This window comes from Colletotrichum aenigma (genome assembly GCF_013390185.1).
Source record: "Colletotrichum aenigma strain Cg56 chromosome Unknown KSG_Cg56_contig02, whole genome shotgun sequence".
NCBI classification, from domain to species: Eukaryota; Fungi; Ascomycota; class Sordariomycetes; order Glomerellales; family Glomerellaceae; genus Colletotrichum; species Colletotrichum aenigma.
Genome location: NW_023500908.1, coordinates 1,404,305 through 1,426,583, shown reverse-complemented (window position 1 = coordinate 1,426,583; position 22,279 = coordinate 1,404,305). Strand labels below are relative to the sequence as shown.

Below are 22,279 nucleotides of genomic sequence, written 5' to 3'. Positions count from 1 at the left end.
TGCACTCTGGACCTCAATTCGCGATTGGAGCTTTGCAGCATCGAGTCTGGCCCGGGGTCTCGACAGCAACCTCCCTGAACAAATTAGTACGTCTCAATTGGCGATTGACGTTTGTACGTCTCTTACTGACACCTTTCGCAGCTACCATGGGTCGACAAATCCGGCCCGCAAGGGTCTACCAGGCCATGGGCCTAGAGATCAAATCCAGAGTCCTCCCCGGCTACCGCGTCCAAGAGCCGCCATGGTTCCAGGCCATGCGCGACATCCCGCCCGCCGAGTCGCTCACGAGGCCGATCACCAACTACGACGCCCCCGCCAGCTCCAAGCAGCGCAAGCCGCGCAACATCTACAAACCGCCGAGGATAGTGCACGAGGAAGATGCGCTGCGAACGACCTTCTACAGAGACCACCCGTGGGAGCTGGCACGCCCGAGAATTGTTCTAGAGACAGACGGAAAGGACTACCAGAGATGCGACTGGAGCAAGGGCCTGCGCCAGCCCGGTCTGCCATTGACTGGTGAATGGTACGCTGATCAGGTGATGCTTCATCATTTCGTAGCTAACGCCCACCCAGTGTCGTCCAGCGCCAGCTATATTTCATGCACAGCCACGGCATGTCCAAGGACAAGGCATACGATACCGCGAGAAAGGAGTTCTACGCTCTGCGTCAGGAAGAAGAGATTGAGAAGCGTGTCGCCCGCGAGGAGGCCAGGCATGTGGGTGCGTACTTTGGCAAGAACAAGCTGCAGATCGGCCAGGACTTGGAGGACAAGGAGTTCGAGACATGGAAGGGATGGGCCAGCCAGCGCGCACTTCTGCTCGAGGCATCTCGTACAGCTAGCTACTCCACCTTTGGCGAGGAGGAGAAGTCTGATGATGCTGCTGTAGAAGCAGATGCCGAGCCGGAGGTTGCGGAGGCGTAAGCAGAGCGCGGCGGCTCCTGTAAGCACATGTACCACAAAAAATCTGTATAATATGGCATGCCTCATAACGACTGGTGACCATGATGTCTCTACTTTTGGATTCGCGTTCTCGGGCCTGTCAACGGGCGTCTCAGTCATAACGGGGTCGCTAGATCGGACTGACGCTATTATCAGCGATAGTCGTCGTCTGAGTTGGGAAGTCAAGTCTGCATTCTTCTTGATCTTCTAACGTCTTCGAATACTTGTGGCTGCTTGCCAGCCAGCATGGTTACGTCTGCCTCTTTCCCACGACCATACAACCTGCATTGGTGACACCGTACGCTTTGGCAACCTTCTCGTGCTGTACGAGCAGCATGTCCGCGATGCCAGTGCGATGGAACAGCTTGCCCGTCAGGCTGAGGGTGCGGATCCTGGCCCACGACTCGATGAACAGGACCTGTGCGGTATCTTCGGGGATGACGCAAAACATTTTGAGCAAATACACAACCAACCCGACAATGAATCCCGTCGCGGGTCCATTGGTGAGAATGATGTCGGGAAACTGTTGTCGCTTCCGTGCACCGGTAAAGGGGGACGACAGAAGCAACGGGAAGATCTGGATGACAGACAGGATGGCGGTAAAAGGAGTCGTGAGGAGGCTTTGGTGAACCTTGCGGGCTCGGGCAACGATGTGGAAGTCGTAAGTGCCAGCCTGCTGCTCGCCATGCGTAGCTTTGAGATCCTGCTCGAATGTGTCCAAGTGCTTCAGGGACATGGTGTCGCCACTAGAGATGAGATACCGTCGGTGCATGTTGGGAACATGGGGGAACCCAATCTCCATCATGGCGAGCATCTCTTTCGTGTGGCCACCTGAGCCAAGGACGACCAGGAAGTACGCTCCCCTCAGAACCCCTGAGCTGGCTTGATTGACCACAATGGAGAGTCCCACTGGGCGTCGGAGACGGCCTCGTTGAATTTGCAGATGGCGGGTCTGGAGCTAATTAGCTGATGGTATCTCTGGAACAGAGCAACTATGAGTATTAACCGTGACGAAAATAAGGAGTGAGGCGACACTCAAGAAGATGGTGGCCAGGGTAGCTTTCCAGGAGGATGTCATGACCAGGCTCAATGCAAGGGTGGTGAGCGCCCCAACGATGAAAAGCAGGGTTGTTGCGGCGGGCTTGCCATCTTTTGCCATCTTGAGGTAATTCGAAGTATCAGGACAGCTGGTTGCTCGCCACCATTCCTTTGTGTGAGATGGCTGTACTGGTGGAACGTCGTGAGTTTGTGTCTAGGAAGGTCCGTATATGAGCAACGTGTTTTATTCGCTGGTAGGAGCTTTCTAATTGAAGTATACCTCAACCCTCTAATTCGTTAGATTTACCGTACTACAGGACTTTCATGATCCTGGCGTAGACTCGAACAAAGAATTAAGGGAATAATGACAGTTGTAGGTGTCCTCTCCTACTGACTCTAGATCTTCTATTGAGATGCAAAAGGTGAGGTGAATTGAGGTGAAAAATGCCCAGCGTAGACCTGGCTCCGTCAGCTGTTAGTGCAGGGTCTAGAGCCTCTAAGATTGTTGCTGGAAGAGTGTGGGGAAGCCTCGAAAGTCCCTGCAGAATGGCAATTTTGGACAATGGCACCTGCCATCTAGCGCAAGCTGTTAGTACAGGCCACCACGAGGTTCCCGACACACGAAGAGGAATGACCTCATGTTCCTGCTGGTTCCCTGGGATCCCTGCCCTTTCCCCTGCATTCTTTTGCAACGCCCGCCAGACCGCCCGGCAGAACGTCGAAAGTTCCCAGCGAACAACAATTATCGGCCAAACACCTCGTCCCGCCAGCCTGCATAAATGCATTGTCCAGGCCGAGGAGCCTCCCACCTCAAAGAGCAATGGCACAATTACGAGGGCGCAAACTGCTGACCTGCTTCTACTGCGGAAAGCGCTCCTCGACGCGCTACGACGGCTTCATCCGCGAGTTCCTCTGTCTACACTGCGATGCGACCAACTACCTGGACGAGGTGAGTCGACCTGGCGCATCTTGAGGTGTGGCTTCATCTGACGAGACTGTTCTTAGCATGGCGAAATCACCGATCCTCCCGTCGCGAAGACGACGTCTACACCGGCCCCAACAACCTATGCGATCCCACGGTCACAATCGCCCGACTTCTCCAGCCCTTCGCAAAGCATCTTCTGCGCGACATGTCTGAAGAACCAGCACCTATTCACAAGCTCCCTAGCGCAGTACCTTCCCGACGACCCAGACCATCCCGAATATGCGGAGCTTGAGAGGAATATGTACAAATTCCGGAGGGGCCTCGAGCAACGATACCCCCAGATATGTGCCGAATGCGAACCGAAAGTCCACGCCAGGCTGGACCAGGCCGGTTACACGGCGCGGACGGATCACTTGCGACGGATGATGGACAGGAGTCGACAGAATCGCACGGTCAAGAAGACTACGCCGTTAGATGTATCAGCGAAAGCTGGGAGGTGGCTCTGGCTGGGCGGGATCGTGTGCCAGTACATGTGGCATCTTGCGTCCCTTGCGGTCGTCTTCGCAGGACAGGACGAAGGACCTCTGCGAGACCCTGATGCAGAATCAACATGGATTCAGAGGCTATCTCTGGCGCTGACACTGGTCCTGCCCAAACCTGAGAGACTGATTTACTGGAGTCTCTGGGCGAATGGGCTGAGCGTGTGGTGGAATCCGAACTTCGCGCAGGTCTTCCGTGGCTTTTCTCGCCACATCCTGGGGTTGGGCCAGTGGTACACATTCCAGGGCTTGATTCTCTTCACGCGATTTATGGCGATGAAGATGACAGAGATGAAGGGTGGTCGTTCGACAGAGGAGAGCGCACAGATGAGCCTTCACGGGCTGATGGCGTTGTTGATGATGGCGGTCAGTAGAGAAGGACTTACTGCGTCGAAGGAGAGGCACTAACATGAATATAGATCTATGTCCTCGCACAACGATCAGTCCGTATCGATACGACTCCTCTATTCCAGACGACCTCCTCAGCAACAGGAACACCAGCAACCGGCACCCCTGCGTCATCCCCACCCAGACCGCGAACGCAACGCAAGGAGGAGGGTACCAAAACCATGTCGAACCTACTTGACGATATTGTGGCAGAGTCAAGCTCTGGACCAGGCATCCCTCCGAGTCCAACAAGCGTCGGCTCCAGCTCGCCAGCGCTCTTCCAGCGGGAGCTGCAGCACAGGGTGAGCAACCGCAGCTTTGGATTTGTTACCCCTGAACCGCAGGTGCCGCAGTCTCAAGTGCAATACTCGGAGGAAATGGACTGGTCCCCTACACAATCCAAACACCGAGCTTTCAACGACTTTGGACCTCCAAAGGCGCCGAACCAGGTATTCGGGCAGCCTGAGCAAGGTCCAAATTCAAGCCCGTTTTGGTACAAGGTGCCTCCCGCACCGATCGCCCCCGCACAGCGCCTTCGCAACGGGCCAAAACCGCTCTTGACGAAACCGGCCGAGAGGAAGTCCATATTCGCAACGAGCAGTATGCAAGCGGCCAAGTCATCGTCAGGTGCCCAGAAGGAGGGTCTACAGGACGTGGCATTTGCGCAGCCCACGTTCTTCGCGCCCTCGGCATCCAATCCCACCGATCCGCGCAGCTCACTCGCCGATCTTCTCAACACAAGCTTCAGCCTCAGCCAAGACGATGAGGACCGAGACGTTCACGGCAACGTTCAATCAAGAAATCGCAAAGCTCAGGCAGCGAACGCGGGGTCGCTGGCTAGGAGTGCCAGGCTGCGGAACAGCCGCCTGCTGGACGTTTTCACCTTGGCGATCCTCCTCGCCGCGTGGCTCCACGCGACGTCTGCGTCATATCCGTACAGCCGGGACGTGATGCTCGGCGCGATGATGCTGACGATGGCTACTGCCATCCACCTGACGGGGGACGCGATCAGAACGATGCGCCGCGAGCCGACGCCCAGCTGGGCCTCCATCATCAACACGTCGCTGGGCATCGGCGAGCTGGCCGTGGCTTGTCACTTTGCGCTGCAGATTTGGGACAGTCGCATGTCAGGGCCGACTTCGAGCCTCCCCGGCGCCGCAATCATTGGCGGGATGCTGGTTCACGAGTTGTGGAACGCGGCATGCTGATAGCCGCTCACTGTGATTGTCTGTTTCGGAGGTCGTGGGACGGAGCATTTAGATGGGTAGCATGAAGCATAACATAAGCATGGATTTTTGGCGTTTGTAAGAGTTCGGGTAGAAGGGCGGGATATACATCCATCCGCGTGACAGGCATTGTCCCAGCGACCAACATGTACACTCACGGCCGCATTTTCTCCTCTGTTGACTTTTCCTCTTCTGCGCTTATACTGTGTTTGTATGGATAGAGCACGAATACATTCGGAGGGGTGTCGGACAGTGACACACAAGCTGTACGCCAGCTGGGTTTGGATAGAAGTCGAGATCATGCACGCTACCGGCATCTTCCCACGCGTCCTCTCTACCTAGTCGTGCTAGTCTCTGCATCTACCGCTTCCCCGGTGATTGAGGTTTTCTCTGTCTGACCCGAGTTTTAGTGGGGAAGGGGGGAACATCAGCTTGTTCGGTCGAGCCGGACGCCGTTGGATTACACAGCAAGACAGACAGCTACTGTGGAGATACCGATTACAGTCGAGTCAAGACCGAATCCCGCTGCGCCGGACTTAATTGTTAAGCAGCGCCGCGGCGGGGATCGGTGGGCACTTTTTCACGCAGCACCAGTTAGTAGAGACCTGGAGCCCTTCCGAGGACGCCGGGGCGGCCTTAAGTAGGTAAGCAAACAAGTTTTTAGCAGCGTTTGTTTGTGTTTTGTTAGCGGAAGCCGTCGTTGGCATTTTTTGGGTCGTTCATCGCATGGTTTTGGCAGTAGCGCGCGAGGCGGCGCCGGGACTAGAGGCGTGTCCGGTGTCCTGTGGAGGCATGTGGTGCCTAAGATACTGGAGGGGAGTGGGAAGTGAGTTTTGGCAGCTGTGGGTTTTTGTTTTTTGATGGTTGCTGGATTGGGCCATTTGGGACTTCAGCGCCGAGATTGCGGCGAGAGTGGTAGACGAGGTTCACGAAAGTGACCATCCTGTCAAAAATAAGCATTGGCATTTTTTTTTCCCCTGCTGTCGTGTGCAGCAGCAGCAGCTGTGGAACCGGGCACACGACAGTAGAGCTTGACTGCCTGCCGGATTCGCATAGTCTTTACGGCGTTTACGCAGTGTCGCGGTTTATTGCATGGAACCCTGATCGTTGTCCAGTGACAGACAGACAGAGTTGCAATTTCTTTCTTCTCGTTGGCTTGCTCCCCTTCGGTGCCGAAAAGGCAATCTCGCCGGAGGGGCTTCGGTGAGTGAGATCAGCCTAGTTCTCCGAGGGGGGTGGACAGGACCCCTTGAAGGTTCGGAGTTTGGACATTGAGGTCACTGACACGGTTCACTGTAATTATGTTTTGGCATGGTTCGGATTTGGTCCCCGTTGAACCCGTTTGCAGGGTCCATTGGGAGTGGTGCCGGTATCCGGGCAGGCTACGTGCACATACTCGCTGTTGGTACTATTGGAGTACTCGTTGTCAGATGGGATGCGATGTTCAGTGCCTGGATTTCTTGTGTAACTGGTGATGACAGAGCTGAAGGGATGGTTCCTTGATTCGGGCTAGCTGGGCATTGGAGGACGTGAGACTGAAAGGGTGACGGCGTCACTGGTGTTGTGACGGAGGCGGCTCGCGTGGGGTGGTGATGAGGTAATCCCTCCATCTGTCTCCCTGCTGTCTCTTGTTCTCGCTTATCCGGTACCTGGAGGTTGGGTTTGATTGTCCGCATTTCCTGAAGCCGCGGACGCAAGAACACAGATGGGAATGTCGGGGATCATAGGCATGTGACATAAGACGGTGTCCATGGGCATTTGGACACTTTTGATAGAGGGCTGCGGGGTTTCTTCTGGAATGAAGAGAGAAAGCCCATGTGTCCGAGGATGTCCAGGAGGTGCGTCTTGTCCCGGCTGTGGTGACGACGGCCAGGCCAGATGCGAGCGCGAGACTGGACGAGGAATGTACCGGGCGGTCTCGCACAGAGTCGAGATGACCCTTCCGTTCCCTTCCGTTCCCTTCCCCTGTGCGGGTAGGTGACGCCACGGTCGTTTTGAGGCTTGACTGGCGGCGATCAGAGACACAAGTACGGCTACGCCAAAGTGTCTCTGGGGATCGAAACGAGACTGTCGATGTGGCTGGGTGTCACTGGCGCACTGGTCGGAAGACGGCGGCGCCTGCATACGACTACACGACCCTTCATTGTGCAGGAGCTCCAGCTGTCAAGCTCAGGCATGGACTTGAACATTGAGCAAGTCCCTCGTTCTCCAGAATCCAGGGGAAGCAAGTGCTCACGCGGACGGCGATCGGCTTTTTTGGAGAATCCCTGTAGACTTTGCTGGTCCAGTCGTTTAACAACACACAGTAGTGCGGTCGACGGCGCTGTTACAGAGCGACCAGTCGGGTGTCTGGCATACGACTCTGGTGGGAAGCATATTTCGTTGATCGTTTATACGCGGTGCGCGTTAGTAGTAGCTTAATTGACCGGGACGCGCATCAAAAATGGTAGTGAAGGTTGGTAGGTACATGCTACTACTACTACCTTACTTACCAACGACAGCAGAAACCGCCACCCGCGGAGGGACGGGATGGAAGCAAAAAAGGTTTGGGATCACCAGACTTTTGAGCCGTCCGAAGAGGTCTGTCCACACCACACAAACGTACATCTGCGCGGGCAGGCAGGCAGAGACGATCAGTAGTCGCCGCGTTCCTCATGTGGCTGAGTGGTTGACAGTGTTGTGTGCGGTGGTGTCTTTTGGTGGCTGCAAATGGGCAGAGATGCGGTGAAAATCACCTGCCGATCTGTGGCTGCGTCACACTACGATCGTCAGCCTTTTTTGCCTGGTTTTGCACTCTCTTTCCCATCCAGAAGGGTCCTGTTACTGGGGAAAACAGACGCGCCATAATGCAAGGACCGGAAATCCATTATCCACCATGCCGTCGTGGCAGACGTTGACGGGACATTCTGGGCGGTTGCGCGGCCAGCGGATGGAAACGGTCCCAGGGTAATGCAAGTTGGGGACCTGAAATATTCCAAGGCAGAGCACATTGCTGCGTACGGATGCATTGTACAGAAAGCATTGCGTCGAGTCTGGGATTCGGATACACAGCAGGAGATCCGTCAGAATTGGATGCTAAGAATAACACGTCTGGCAAGGGCATCAATCAAGGCGATACGTACCGCAGTAGGTATCGTTTCCACGCTTCGCTTCCCTCCTCCTTTCCAGGTTATTCTGCCTCTTTCCCTTGGCGGCACCGAAGCTTACATATGCCTTAATGAACAGAGGTACTTCTTCATACAATGGAAAGTGCAGCAGCACAATCGACACACAAAGTGAGTTGGTGAGGAAGGCGCATTTCGCTGGGTGGGTGTTGCCCCCAAAAGTCGCACCTTGTTTGTTTGTGGTTTAGTGGGCGCACCCTGCGGCTGGCGAGAAGTACGTACCGACGGAGACCATTGGCCGTCGGCGTCACCCCCACAGCAGGTCACTCTCAGGTCGACTGTCGGTGATGATGGCCCTCAGCAGCATTAAGGTAGCTTTGGTATGTGGCCTCGCGCAAAAAGGTACCTGGGGTCGTCATGTCCCGCGTCGCCTCGTAACCGCATTGGGGCTGGCCTCGACAGCCCTGGGACGACCTAAGCCCACTGTCCAGCAGCGGTCCTGCAGTCGGCCCTGCAGCGGTCCAGTCCAGCCCGCCGGCCAGGCCCCAGAGGAGTCCGCCAGTGGCCGCCCGGGGCTTTATTCGCTTCCATCCATGGACCTCTCTTTCATCAGTCATCCACAGGCATTGAGGTCTCAGGGAAGTCTCCTCGGAGCAGGTCTCCGGTCTCCAGGTGCCTTCCGCTGGACTGCCTTGGCTGCCCAGGTTCTCCAGCACCCTCAGTGTGGCATTCCCCAAATTTGTGATGCCACCACCCCACCCATTCTCCCCCGTCCCATCCTCCCCAGCCAGTGTGTGTGAGAGTGACAGAGTTCAGCATTCCTCTCCTCTGCAGTCTGCGCTCCTCCTGAGTCCTGCCCTGCCTGCCCTTTCCGCTCCCCTCTCCCACCAGCCAGGTCGCAGCCCAGCCCGTCTTTCCTCGCGGCCGGCGGCGTACCTACCGTACCAGAATTCAGCCAATACCTGGGCCTTGAACCTGAGACGCCCCCAGGCTGATCTCCCCAATTCACTTCCTCTTTGCCAAGCACCAAGCACCAAGCACAAGGTACGGCCACAGGGTGCAGCCAGACAGAGCCCCCCCCTCAGGTAGGTACGCTAGGTACCTTTGTACTTCTTCACCACGACTCCCGCGAAGAAATACTTCCACTGCGGCGGCGTCTTGTGCCTCCTCCGCCCACGTCCCGCCTCACCATCCACGCTCCTCACTCCATTACGATGCTCATTTACTAACCCGCTCCTCCTGCGCTTTCCCTGCAGGGCTCACTTTTCTCATTTTCCCCAAAACCTACCTTACCTCTCTGCCTCCCTGAACCAGTACCGAGAGAGAGCAGAAATAACAACACATCCCCGCTCGTCAACCCAATCCATCACCGAGGGGCCCTGCGAAAACCACAAGAGCAACACCACTCTCGCCCGCGTGCCTTGCGACACCAAAAAGACCACACCCAACTACACCCTCTGCTCTCGACAAGATGGACCTCCAACTTGCCGCCCGTCAGGTCTTCGCCTGTATTCTTTAAGCCTACGCAAAGGGGAATATCTTCAACACGCCTCTTGTCTGTCTTTCCCCCCGAGAGGAAACGCCGACCTATCGATTACACACGCCTTTTAACATTCGCAACTGCAATCCTCCACCAAACCAACCGCTCTACCAATCTGCTCACACGACCACCTACCCTATTCTACCCTACTCCGAACCTGAAATCAAATCGACAAATCGACCCCCGCCATACCTATCCCCACGATCTTTAACAAGTCACGCGAGCAAGTCTCCAAACCACGAACCCCTCTACGACGCACCAGTCACCCCACAGTCACATATGGCTGGTGAAATGGTCTCGAAACGAAGCACAAGAATGTATCTCGAGGATGCAGGCGGCCACCCGGAAGAAGACCCAACCTACAGGCCCGCGCGACACAATTCCAAGCAAGACGACCTGATCCCCCTCGAGCTTGCCGAAAATTACCAAGCAAAGGGACCATCGCGACAAGCTTCGCGCGAATCCGTCGCAACCCTCGACGCCACGATGGACGTGTACGTACAGAAGCAAGTCATTCTGTCTGTGGAAGAAGAATTGTTGAAGGCCGCGAGTGGCGGCGAGAAGGGTGCCGTGCGGCGAGACGACGGACTGCTCAAGGTCGCGGACCAGCTCCAAGCGCCCCTAGTGGCCCCGATATCTCCGGGCATCGAGCGAGTCCTGCCCATCGACGGCCGACCCATCAATTTTGGAGTGGTTGTCCCGGGAGTTTACCGAAGTAGTTACCCTAAGCCCGAGGACTTTGGCTTCATCCGCAACCTCGGATTGAAGTCGATTGTGTAAGTTGAATCCCATTGAAAATCCTTTTGACTCGACCTGACTGACACTGGAACAGCACTCTGGTTCAGAAGGACGATGTAGATGAGCCTTACACAAATTTCATGTCCAGCAATGGCATCCGGCACCATGTCATCAACATGAAGGGTACAAAGAAGGAGGCCATCCCCCTCCGCACAATGAAGGCCATCCTGAGATTGGTGCTCAACCGCGAGAACCACCCAGTTCTCATCCACTGCAACCACGGCAAGGTAATTTTCACACCTCACTTCCTCTTGGACACAGACACTAACAAGGTCGCAGCACCGTACTGGTTGTGTGGTTGGCGTGGTCCGCAAGGTGACCGGCTGGGAGCTGACCAACATTGTGGATGAGTACCGAACATACGCCGAACCCAAGGTCAGGGAGAACGACATCAAGTACCTCACAGACTTTGACCTATCAGACCTCTCCAATCTGTTCGTCCACGAGGCAAACATGAGGTTCCGCATACGCCATTTCGCACGGGTCACCCTCTTCAGCGTCTTTGTTGTCTTTGTCTGGCTGCTGTCTGGACATAGAATGACAAACACGGCCAGGCGTGTCAAAGACGTGAGGTGACAAGACGCTTTGTCGCACCTCTCGGGCCCTTGCATAATTCTTGGCATTGGGCGGATGTTTGCCGAAGTCTGGATTCGGTGGAGCGCGGCCAGTATCTCCGGGAGAAACCCGGGGCCTCATTGCTGGGCAACAATACCCCTTTTGCAACAACAAAGACAAGAGAGAAAGATTAGGCGAGTGGAAGAAAGGAGAGTTATGCAGTCCAAGACACTGTCGAGACGCAGAATTGATCGACAGAAAAGGTGGTCGACGTAACCAAGGAAAATTGGGACCAAAAAGACATCAGGGAATCCGAAAAAGACAAAAAAGTTTGGGACGTTCATATCTGCCTCGAGGTACAGCTATAGGCTGCCCGGGCCTGGGAATGGCGGCTGCATTTTCTTTTCCTTTGTGTGGATAGACAGAATACGGGGACTCATCAAGAGCTGAGATGTCTCCTTTCGGCGTTACACTTTTGACACTCGTGGAAGGAACGGGGGCTTCACCAGAACTGGCATTCAGTCAAGGACAGATATTTCCTTTCTCCTGCGTTGTACAATAGCTACAGTAGGGTGGTGGGCAGCCGAATAGCAAGAGCAAAAGACTCTTCTCCGCAGATATCACTGGCTTCATGTGATGATTGGCGTGTCTTGTTACAGTGGTGTTTTACAGATTATACTTATACAAATGCACTCTTGCAAAGGAGGCTCTTTATGCTATGTCCGGTCCCCAGGCCCCGTGGTTTGGAGCTTGCCGGAGCATTTCCCACTTCGATCCCTCCCTCCCCCAGACGCCGTTTCGCATGTCGACGTTTCGTCTCATGGCTCGACGTCTCCCATTGTCTGATAGACATCGTCTGTAGTCGTACATCATCTCCCTACTGCCGCTAAACCCGCTCATCCTGGGCTTGGCATCTTGGGTCGTGTCAGCTCGAGGCGCGGCCAAGACCAGGCACAAATCCAAGGAGAAACGGAATCCCAAGCAGGCCAAGCATCGTCCACAAGACCGCGCCCAGCTCTTGCTCGTCCATGCTTTTCTTTCGGCCTCTCTTCGTCCTCATCAACTATAGCTTCCCCTCATGAATCTCCTCCCCAGCGGTTCCTCGCCTTCCTCTCGGCCTCGTCCTTCTTCCGGTCCCCGCTGGCGTAGACCCACGCGCCGGCGGCCGAGTTCGCGAAGCCCATGCCGATGGCGACGCCGCGCACGGCGCCGCGGGCGGTGAACTTTGCGCGCAGCGGCTGGCGGCGGCGCAGGGCGAGGAGCGCGTAGAGGCCGGAGAGGGCGCAGGTGAAGCCGGCGCTGTCGGTGGGGAAGCCGGCGAGGTTGACGTAGCTGCTGAAGAGCAGGGCGGGTGCGAAGGAGAAGGGGAGCAGCTTGAGGGGGCGGCCGTGCAGCGCGGCGATGAGGATGGCGTGGATTGCGGGCGGGAGGGGGTTTGCTGTGGTGTTGGTGTTAGTTGAAAAGTGGTGCGGGAGGAGGGGAGGGAGGGGTGGTTGCGTACTGCCGTACTCGTGGACGTTTTGCAGGAGGGTGTTCTTGGCCTGTTCGGCTGCTGGTGTGCTGCTTTCGGAGGCCATTGTTGTGGTTTCTGCGGAGGGCTGGGCTCCGTTCCGACGAGGCAATTGGAGGTGAAGAAAGTGAGTGTCGATGATGATGATGATGGTGGTGGTGATGCTAGATCCCAATCAATTCGTAGAGCTCCCAGTTGCTCCCCACACCCAAAAAAGTGACGTGGGTTATCGATAAGAGATGGTCCCTGCGCACGGTTGACTAAGCTTGAGCCGCACCCAATCAGCTGGGCCGTGGTTTCTTTCAACTTCGACGTTGCGAGTGGCCTGGACTGCGACTGACTGGGGGCCTGTTGCAGAGTGTCTTGTTCCTTTCTCCTGTAGGACGGTCCACGTTTTTTTTTTTGCTCCCGCGAGACAACGGTCGACACAATCCTCCTCGACGAAATCCTAGATACCTTTTCCCTAGGAAGCCGCTCCTAATTCACGACACGAAGCACCGATCACGCGGGCTTTTGCGTGCATTTTCATATTCGGAAACCTGGCCGTAGCTGATGCGGGGAATCGTTCCGGAGCTCCCACGCAGCCTTGTCCAACGCCAAAATCGCCCATCTTGCCAGATAGGCCGCAAAAACCACCAATCATCATCGCATCAGCCGACGACACTGCGCGCGCAGCACCCCCCCCTCGACGACGTCACATACAACCCTCGCGACGATCGCACGGAAGTAGCTCGACGACGCTGTTTGTTTTCGTTCACTCGCAATCGGACCTGAATAATCGGTGAAGCATCAACCCAGCAACAGCACCACCACCACCCGCAAAAACAAAACCACAACACCCACCGCACACGGCCACGATGCCGAGCGCAACAGCCTCGGGGGCCGACACGGGCGGCAACGCCGCCCGCAACCGCGAGCACAACCAGGGCAACCAGGGCCGCAGCTACACAGTGGAGCAGAAGGCGGCGGTGCTGCGGATCCGCAAGTGCTCGCCGACGGCCTTCTACGACATCCTCGGGCTCGAGGACGTCAAGACGACGTGCTCGGACGGCGAGATCAAGAAGGCGTACCGCAAGCAGAGCCTGCTCACGCACCCGGACAAGAACGGTCACGAGCACGCCGACGAGGCCTTCAAGATGGTCAGCCGCGCCTTCAGCGTGCTGGGCGACAAGGAGAAGAGGGAGAAGTTCGACCGCTTCGGGACCGATCCGGACTCGCGCTTCGGGCAGGCGCAGGCGCAGAACCCGTTTAGCGGGTTCGCGCAGCGGCAGAGGGGCGGCGGGGGAGGCGGAGGAGGTGGTGGTGGGTTCGGCGGCGGGATGGAGGAGATGACGCCTGAGGAGATGTTTCAACGGTTCTTTGGGGGTGGGTTTGGAGGCGGGCCGTTTGGTGGAGGTGAGAATTCTCAGTGTGCGGGTTCCAGAGACAATGGCTAATTGACAAAACGCAGGTTTCGACACGGGGCCGCAGTTCGTCTTCAACTTTGGCGGCGGGCCAGGGTTCCGGGTGCATCAGTTCGGCGGCGCGCGGCCGCGGAGGAGACCGCGCGAGGCGACGGAGCAGGAGGGCGGCGGCATGTCGACGCTCATGGGCCTGCTGCCGATCTTGCTGCTCTTCGTGTTCCCGCTCATCTCGTCGCTCTTCAGCGGGGGATCGACGCCGTCGACGCCCAACATCGTGTACGACAACCCCAAGGGCGCGTACACGCTGCAGCGCAAGACGCCCAACCTGGGCGCGAGCTACTTCGTCAACCCGGCCGAGGTGGAGTCGTACACCAAGGGCAAGCTGGAGAAGCTGGACCGCACGGCGGAGATTTCCCTGGTGCGCACGCTGCGGTACGAGTGCGAGAACGAGATGATGGCGAAGCGGCGCATGTACGACGCCGCGAGCGGCTGGTTCTTCCAGGACCCGGACAAGATGCGCAAGGCGGACGAGTACGAGATGCCGTCGTGTAAGAGGCTGGACAAGTACGGCGTCGGAAGGGGTTGATTGGATCCGGAGATGAGGATGAGGATGAGAGACTACTAGAACTGTGAAATGAAATGTTGCCGCTCTGGGTTGGGGGGCCTGTTCCTTTTCCATTGGCGTTCTCGGGGCGAGGGGGTTCAATAGCATTTTACGTTGGATGCGACGGGCATTATTGACGAGGAAGTATTTCCTTTTTTTCTTGTTTTATTCTTATAACAGCTTTTATTTTCCCGCTCTCCCCCTGGAAACCAACAAACAAGCCCCCGTCTGCTGTTATGATAGAGTAGAAGTTGGAGAGGGAATAATATGAGGTAAGGAGTAAACCTTTTGATGCTGTTACGTATCTGATAATGTACGAGATGTCTTCTTAGTTGAGCTGATAGTTACGGCGCAGTCTTTGCGCAATGTTCCGTTCGTCGAGGACATTGACTTGCTTCCTCCGCAAGGTTCGCTCCCGAGAACCCCCCCGGATTGGTTGACGTGCGGTGGCGTACATGCAAGTACGCCCTCCGGAACCCGTCCTCTTCGATTTGGGGTCCCGATATAAGACCGTTGGACCATAATGCGGGAAACATCAGAAGGGCACTCTGATTTATAGCCTCTACTAGTTGAGGAACATAGTAAAGAAATTCTTCACTTTCCTACTAGCAAGCAAACTCTGAACATCACAGAGTCGAATCCGTGCCTTGGCCGAATTGATCAGCGGAAGAACAACAGCGTCAGCCGCGCAGCACGTGGCCGAACGGCGTGGCACCGCACGTACCCTGCTTGTCGCTAGGCTGGTGTCGTTGAGGTTGTGTCAGGAGTTTGAAGATGGCAACTACCGACACGTTGGGTGCCTTTCAGATAAGGCTTGATGTTTGTTGTTGATGTACCTGGAGTGGTTCTGAACCGCCACACTGACTTGCTGGACCGAAGCGCCACACTCAGTCATAGCCTGAACTCCTCTTAACAACACTTGCCTCAAGGTCCTTTTAATGGTCTCAGGAAACCTGAGCCGCAAATGGCGTATCACTTGAAATTTTCTTTCATATTCATTCCATTCCTCCGCATATTCTATCGGACTCTTGAGAATTTTTCAACAGTCACGCGTCAACCAATCGTCCGGGTAATGATCATTTCATCGCTGGCATTTCAGACCTTTTGTGATAAAAAGCAGCAGGACGCTTCTGGAAATAAAACTTGCCTTTGGAATAGAGAAACAACTTTCTCTTACGTATTCAAGCGAACAAGCTTGACAAACGACACGCGTGTAATACAATCTCGATCTATTTGTGAAACCCCTTTACTTGAATCATTCCATACTTTCTAGAATAGAATAGTTCCAGAATTGAGAGTTTGGATAGTGAATGATCATCTGTTGCTCAACTAAGGAACCCTTGCACACTGAGTTCCGAGGCCATTCTTACCAACAATCCAGGTGTTAGGGTATGGACCCCGCCGCTACGTATATAGATCGAAGCAAACTTAGCAGACATGCCGTAATGGCTTCTCCTTTCACATCTCCGAAACACGTAAAGAAGATTCTCCATTCATTTCAAAGACCAACTAAGACGTCCAAAAGAAGCAGCCATGTGTTGCCCCAACTGCGCCGAAAGCCCGACAAACCCGCGACAAACTCCAGGATTGGAATTTAACCCAAAAATAATCTCCTTGTCATGCGATTCTACGCTTACAAGAGCTGTCTCAGATAAAATCAAATCGACCTTGACCACGCTCCCGACTGAGATACTGGCGTTGATCGTTAGCCACCTCATTCCAAAATGGATCACCTTTCCCGACCTAACCTCCGACATCAAAGCTCGATACGCGCTACGAAAGGGCGGCGATGAAACAGAAACATACTGGTCAGTTGCTCGATACGTCGGGTACTCCAACCCTTTGGAGACATTCTGCGCGGCCCATGTTGTTCCAAAATGGCTCTCCTTCAACGTTGACAACGACCTGCTCAACTTTGCGAGGACGAGCTCCAGATTATCAGAGATCTGTTATAGAGAAATCTACCGCAACGTGGTTCTTCTAGACGCTCCATACGAAAGAATATGGAACGCCTTGGATACCCTTGCCGGGAATGGAGAGGTCCTGCAGCCGCTGGTCAAAAGGCTTTCTGTAAGATACACCTGCCGTCCAGAAGGAAAGCAAATCCATGATACCTTTGGGTGGAAATGGGGAATCAGGAATGTACTCTATGATGAGCTCCGGGGGTTGAGCAATTTACGCCGTCTCGAGATTGACATCTGCCACGACTCAAGCCAGCGCTGGGAATGGTATCAACTGCTGCCAAAGCTACCGGCGCTAACCCACCTGTTTCTCAGAGGCTTTCAGTACATGGAATGCGAGCTTCCTTACCTACCGCAGGTCAAGGAGGCTCATTTTAACGAATGTTCGGTGCTGGGACACTCCGCCAACAATGGCAATTCAATCAGGAGAGTCTTCCAGAAATTCCCCTCTCTGCATACCCTCTTCATCATGAACAGCAAGAATGTCTGGGGCCACATCCCGGAAGACGTCTTCGAGCCCTTTGCAGACACTCTCCACACGCTCGTGTGGACAGGTACTGGGCGCGAGCTCATCTGTCAGAACGCCCTTCGCCGTCTGAAGAGCCTAAAACACCTCAAGTCAAATGCGTACAACAGTCTAGTCGCAGGGGAGATTGCTTGCTCGGAGCTATCCAACCTTTTCTGTACCCTAGAAACTGTGGAATACGTGTATCCGGCAGAAGGGATATGGGATGAAGAAGCGGACGAGCCGCAACAAAATTTGGGTGATTGGAAACGCATGCTTCGGAGGTTGGCGGAGAGCTGTGAACTGAACTACACCAGCGTTCGGGTGGTGGATGTCAGTTCTATCGAGTACATTCCGTCGCCGGGGACGTACAAATGTGAGGCGCCACCCGTGTTTGACGCTGCTAAAAAGCGCTTTGAAGAAATTGGGGTCACTTGTATTCTTCCTGAGTATCCCCGACAGGATCCTGGACCGGAGCCTGAGCAGGAACCTGAGCAGGAACATCAACAGGAATGTCAACAGGAATCTCAGCATGAAACTCAACAGGGGCCTCGTCAGGAGCCTGAACAGGAACCACTTTATCTGATTATGAACTCATACCAACCTCCAGCACGATAGAAGAGGGGCCTGAGGACATAGGTAACGACGCTTATCTAACGGATGAGGAATGCATGTCAGAATTTGATGACCTCAGCTCCAACAGGGGCTCAGAGTTCGAGGTCAGCGAGGATGAATGTGATTGTGACTGTAAGCATTCCACGTCATGTGGTGGAATTTCTTTATAGAGTGGACGCGCGAAGAAAAACCCTCTCTCAAACCCGTGTAAGGGTGTAGTTTACTTCAATTCCTACCATTTATATTCAAGATCTTCAACAGCTATCATTGTTTAATAAAATAGACATGCGCTGAGTTACTCAAAGAAAAGCAATGCAATCAGCCGGACCATGCTAAAAAAATGTAACAGGGCTATCCCAATCCCGCAAGGCAGTAAAGCCATGCCTGTGAATCCGTACATGATAACGCTTCCGTATCCTTCACACCAGTCTGAAGGTCTACCGCAGAATGACTCATCCTAATAAGTTCACAAGTGACTGGTAGTAACCTGACTGTCCCGAGACCATAAAGGTCTAGTTTCATAAAGCTTCCTCTCCCTCATGTTTGTGAACGTTAAAACGACTGACCTTGTGAGTCGTCTTGGAGAACATGACCCGTAAATTTGATAGTAGCCAGAAATTTGACCCTCATTTACCATCTGCAAAGACTTTCTGCTTGATACACCGAGGACCATCACACTACACACAGATCATCATCAACTTTCCTTATTTTGGAAACCCCCAAAATGAACGTCCGCAGCGACTCATCGGAAACTACGGGGAAAGTTCTCGAATCCACTACTAAAAAGGCGGCCGGCGTCTCTAAGGAGACAGGGCATGCGAATGAGACTACAGAGTGCCAGACGCACAGAACAAGTACCACGACATTCACAGGATGGAGTGAACTGCCATCAGAACTCCGTCTGGCGGTTCTAGACTAGGTGGCTAGAACCGATGCCAAGAGAAGAAGGTTCCCCCAGCTTTCCAGGATCTGCAAAGAATGGCAGGTATTTTTTGAAGGCTTCCTTTACAACTCGTTCAATCTCCTTCGAGAAGAGGAAGGCCTACTTCTGTAACATTATGCACGGCCGCCGATGTGGACTCGTTAAAAGGATCCATCTCCACGTGGAGTTGGAAGAGTACCTGTCTGAGGACTACGGCGTGGCAGAAGACGAGACGACGATTCATTTCAACAACCAGGCATTTACCAGGAATTTGCTGAGCCTCCTCAAGACCCTCTCGGAATGGCAGGGATGTCGCGGTCTATCGCTTGAGTTGAGCGCAAGTTCCCCAAGCGATACCCTACACGCCTGGTCAAATTTCAGACTCAAGAACTTGGGCATAAATGATTTGGACGGTTTGGAGGGTACGAAACCTCGAAGAAGAGACCGGATCGAACAGCTCAGCCAACGGAACCATGGCCTTGTGCAGATGCGTACGACGGTTAGAAATCTCCTCGACTTTGGTCTTTCCGACAAAGACGAACCGCAGAGGCTGCAGTCTCTAGACAGGCGCAGCCTGGATCATGGTCGTGAGCATACGCAACGGACCTTTGGAAATCTCCTCGACTTCGTCCTTCCCGACAATGACGACCTGCAGTTTCCAAGCAGCGCAAAGATCCCGGCTGTCTTGCAGTTTGTCATCAGCCTGCAACACCACAGAACCCCATCTCCACAAGCTCTCGAATACATAATTGGAATGTTACCAAATGTCGAGGAGCTTGTTTACGAGCCTTGGCGTGGGATGGACCAACGACATAATGAGTTGCTTGGTCTGGCATATTGGACGCTTCTAACCGAGATGCCAAAGGAAGTTAAGAGGGTATCTCTTTGGGAAGAGGGCCATCCTTGGATGCACACCGGAGACGATACGCCAGATATTTTTGACCTAGCAACGGTAGCGGCCAAGGCAAGCCGTCAGCTGGAAACGCTCTACGCAACGTGTGTGTTTGATGCTCTGGATTTCTTTTTGTCGGCAGGGCCTCAGCCTTGGCCAGAGCTAAATGTTGCCAGAGCTAAAACATTTAGCTCTTACAACGCCCAGGCTTGAATCTTCAGTGAAGCATACACGCGCCAACAAACTGCTGCATCTTGCGGCACGAGCGGCAAGCAGGATGCCCAAGCTGGAGCTCATGGAGCTGTGGCACTGCGAGGAGAATAAACACCAATTTTTCTTCCGATATGGACGGAGAGGAAATACTGCAAAGATGACAATTGAATCATCCTGGGAGTTTCGAATGGACAAGGAAACGAACACAAAATGGACGGAAACCACAAGAAATTTGGGGATCCACCTGAGTCCAACCATACTTCATACAGACCTGGTTGTCCCGAGCAGAACTCCTTTAGAAAACAAGGAAAGGCTGCGTGGCAGATTATGTTGGCCCTATGAGGGAAATGAAAAAGAAAGAAAGCAGTGGACGAGGGATCATGCCTTGACACAGGAGGAGTGGTATCACAGTTATGACGTACCCTTTTATGATCTGTATTATGTCTGAGATCGGAGCAAAATATGACCCCTGCCATGCAGGTGACACTGCAGGTATGAATGGGATCACTTCTAAAAATGCGAGATTGGACTTACATGTACAAATTAGTAGCAAAGTACAGATCAAGGCTCATCAGTTCGTCAGCTGAGGGAGCAAACTTGGGCTGAACGAGGATGAATATCTCACTAGTTTCAAGTGGCAGTTGATGGAGACTGTGATGACAAAGAGCACGACAGCGTGAACGGCAACGGGGACAATGAAGACGACGGAACAAGGGATAACATGCATAGATGCTACCTGACTTCAACAGAAGTTCGTATAATCAGGTCATCTATTAAACTAAAGCAACGTGTCCCTTCTTGTCACTCAGGTTCCCGATGCCGTGACTGATGGTTGACATTTTTTCACAAAATAGATGCCGTTATAATTATGAATGCAAGCCGTATTATAGCTTTCAGGTACCGGAGAATAGCAAGATCAAGAACGATGGTATTGCCGATCACGTCGTGAAGTAAGTGGAATGCAGCGGCTTCGCTTGAGACAGAAACTACATCACCTGGCAAAAGGATCTACCCTAAATATTCAATATTTGAGGAACATGACAATGAAGACACATAGTATCATGGGATCAGGAAGTGGCGTGTACGATGTTATGCACAGAAACACTTTGGTGAAAGGTTGATTGGGTAGGATCAGGTGTCGAAGGTCTACTGGAATTCCTGCCAACGACCTCACTCTCACCAACTTACGATGAATCCAATCCAGTGCAGCACTTGTAGAAGATGCAGAAGCTTCTATGGAGGCATTGGCAGAAGTGATGGCAAAAATGTTGAGCATCAAAAGAGTCAATTCATACTATTACGCCTATCTATTGCGACGAGATAGGAAACTTCAACACCGCTTTCATCACTCACTCATGTTAACCAGTTAATGAGGAAGAGGGAACAGGCAGCCTATAGCGAAAGCTGCTACCCAGCGTCGGTTTATCTTCGCCGCGAAGAAGAAGTTTACTGCCGTTCTCGAGGAAGTTATCTTCGATGAAGTACCTGAAGAGTTGCATCGCGCGGCGGATGCTCGGATGGCTACCAAGAAGGTCAGCATAAATGCGTCTCAAATCAACAATCCGCATCGTTGTGTATATCTGCGCGCACTGGGTTGCAAGCTGCACAAGAAGAGACCGCAATCTGGTGTAGGAACCTTGATCCAACGGACCATAATGCCACATTGAGGCGGGACCGCGCACTAGCTCCAATGTTTCCAGAGTATCCGAGAAATTGACAAAATTGCCTTGGAGAAAGGCCTCCAAGTCCATGATCTTCAGATGTTTCAGTTTTGTGAATCGGCGCAGACCTTTGTTGCAATCAGCCATATTCTTCGACGGCACAAGCCAAGCACAGGTCTCCAGCTTATTCGAAATCTCGCCGAGGGCGTTTTCAGAAAGATGTCGAAGGCTGCGAAAGTTGACTAGCGTACGAATGTTTGGAAGGCAGGCGATAATTCGCCGACATTCCGGTTTGGTTGAAACCGTGCAATTATAGAACCATGCCTCATCCACCTGCGGCAGCCGAGGCAAGAGCTTTGATAGCTGTTTGCGGAAGCCTCTCATGGACAGTCTACGCAAGGCAGGAAAGTGCGGAAGTAGAGCACACCATTGAGAAAGATAGACTGTCCCATCGGATGGGTGGTTCTCAATGTCTAGAGCACTCAAGTTGGTGAGATTGATCAAGTTTGGTCGCAAATACTTCTTGATCATGTCCGCGCCTCTATATCCAGGGCCAGAGTTCCCGGATCTTAACCACGACACAGCCAAATCGGTGACTGAGTTTTGGAGTTCGGGTCTTCTGTATGTGATGGTGTGAAGGAATCTTGGGAGACCTTCCTTTCCGTTGCCAACCAAATTCGGCTGACGATAGACGAATTCCGCGCAGACTTCCTGCAGCCGTGAGTGGCACCTCCCCAAGTTGAGTAAATCCGAGACTTGGAACGAAGACACCAACAACTCACCAGGATATCTGGTGTCTAGAGACGGTGTCAATTCCCAAACTTTTCCGGTCTATTCACTTCGTTCTTCGTCACCCCCCTTGGCAAGGTATTGCCCAACCAGACACTTTTCTTGTTGTTGTTGTTGTTGTATTTAACGCCGTGGCGGCAAGGGCGCAGCCG

The 22,279-nt window shown here is 53.7% G+C and overlaps 7 protein-coding genes across 7 annotated transcripts; 5 read left to right on the top strand and 2 right to left on the bottom strand.

Moving 5' to 3' along the window:
* Nucleotides 1-146: 146 nt before the first annotated feature.
* On the top strand, nt 147-922 carry CGCA056_v002404 (37S ribosomal protein S25; the record flags this gene model as incomplete). Its single annotated transcript, XM_037317662.1, has 2 exons — nt 147-523; nt 574-922. The coding sequence occupies 2 exons, from the start codon at nt 147-149 to the stop codon at nt 920-922; spliced, it is 726 nt and encodes a 241-aa protein (XP_037184300.1).
* Nucleotides 923-1,190: 268 nt separating this feature from the next.
* On the bottom strand, nt 1,191-2,099 carry ALG14 (UDP-N-acetylglucosamine transferase subunit ALG14; the record flags this gene model as incomplete). Its single annotated transcript, XM_037317661.1, has 2 exons — nt 1,191-1,892; nt 1,947-2,099. 2 exons carry the CDS (start codon nt 2,097-2,099, stop codon nt 1,191-1,193), a joined length of 855 nt encoding a protein of 284 aa, XP_037183368.1.
* A 699-nt stretch (nt 2,100-2,798) lies between these two features.
* On the top strand, nt 2,799-5,037 carry IMA1 (Integral inner nuclear membrane protein ima1; the record flags this gene model as incomplete). The annotated part of the gene is made up of 3 exons (XM_037317660.1): nt 2,799-2,927; nt 2,984-3,808; nt 3,862-5,037. 3 exons carry the CDS (start codon nt 2,799-2,801, stop codon nt 5,035-5,037), a joined length of 2,130 nt encoding a protein of 709 aa, XP_037183369.1.
* Nucleotides 5,038-10,014: 4,977 nt separating this feature from the next.
* DSP1 (Tyrosine-protein phosphatase DSP1) lies at nt 10,015-11,073 on the top strand (the record flags this gene model as incomplete). The annotated part of the gene is made up of 3 exons (XM_037317659.1): nt 10,015-10,475; nt 10,532-10,724; nt 10,777-11,073. The coding sequence occupies 3 exons, from the start codon at nt 10,015-10,017 to the stop codon at nt 11,071-11,073; spliced, it is 951 nt and encodes a 316-aa protein (XP_037183366.1).
* A 1,055-nt stretch (nt 11,074-12,128) lies between these two features.
* CGCA056_v002400 (uncharacterized protein) lies at nt 12,129-12,629 on the bottom strand (the record flags this gene model as incomplete). The annotated part of the gene is made up of 2 exons (XM_037317658.1): nt 12,129-12,490; nt 12,554-12,629. 2 exons carry the CDS (start codon nt 12,627-12,629, stop codon nt 12,129-12,131), a joined length of 438 nt encoding a protein of 145 aa, XP_037183367.1.
* A 790-nt stretch (nt 12,630-13,419) lies between these two features.
* On the top strand, nt 13,420-14,551 carry CGCA056_v002399 (putative J domain-containing protein; the record flags this gene model as incomplete). Its single annotated transcript, XM_037317657.1, has 2 exons — nt 13,420-13,957; nt 14,013-14,551. The coding sequence occupies 2 exons, from the start codon at nt 13,420-13,422 to the stop codon at nt 14,549-14,551; spliced, it is 1,077 nt and encodes a 358-aa protein (XP_037183424.1).
* A 1,551-nt stretch (nt 14,552-16,102) lies between these two features.
* On the top strand, nt 16,103-17,653 carry CGCA056_v002398 (uncharacterized protein; the record flags this gene model as incomplete). Its single annotated transcript, XM_037317656.1, has 1 exon — nt 16,103-17,653. The coding sequence occupies one exon, from the start codon at nt 16,103-16,105 to the stop codon at nt 17,651-17,653; it is 1,551 nt and encodes a 516-aa protein (XP_037183425.1).
* Between the last annotated feature and the right edge of the window lie 4,626 nt (nt 17,654-22,279).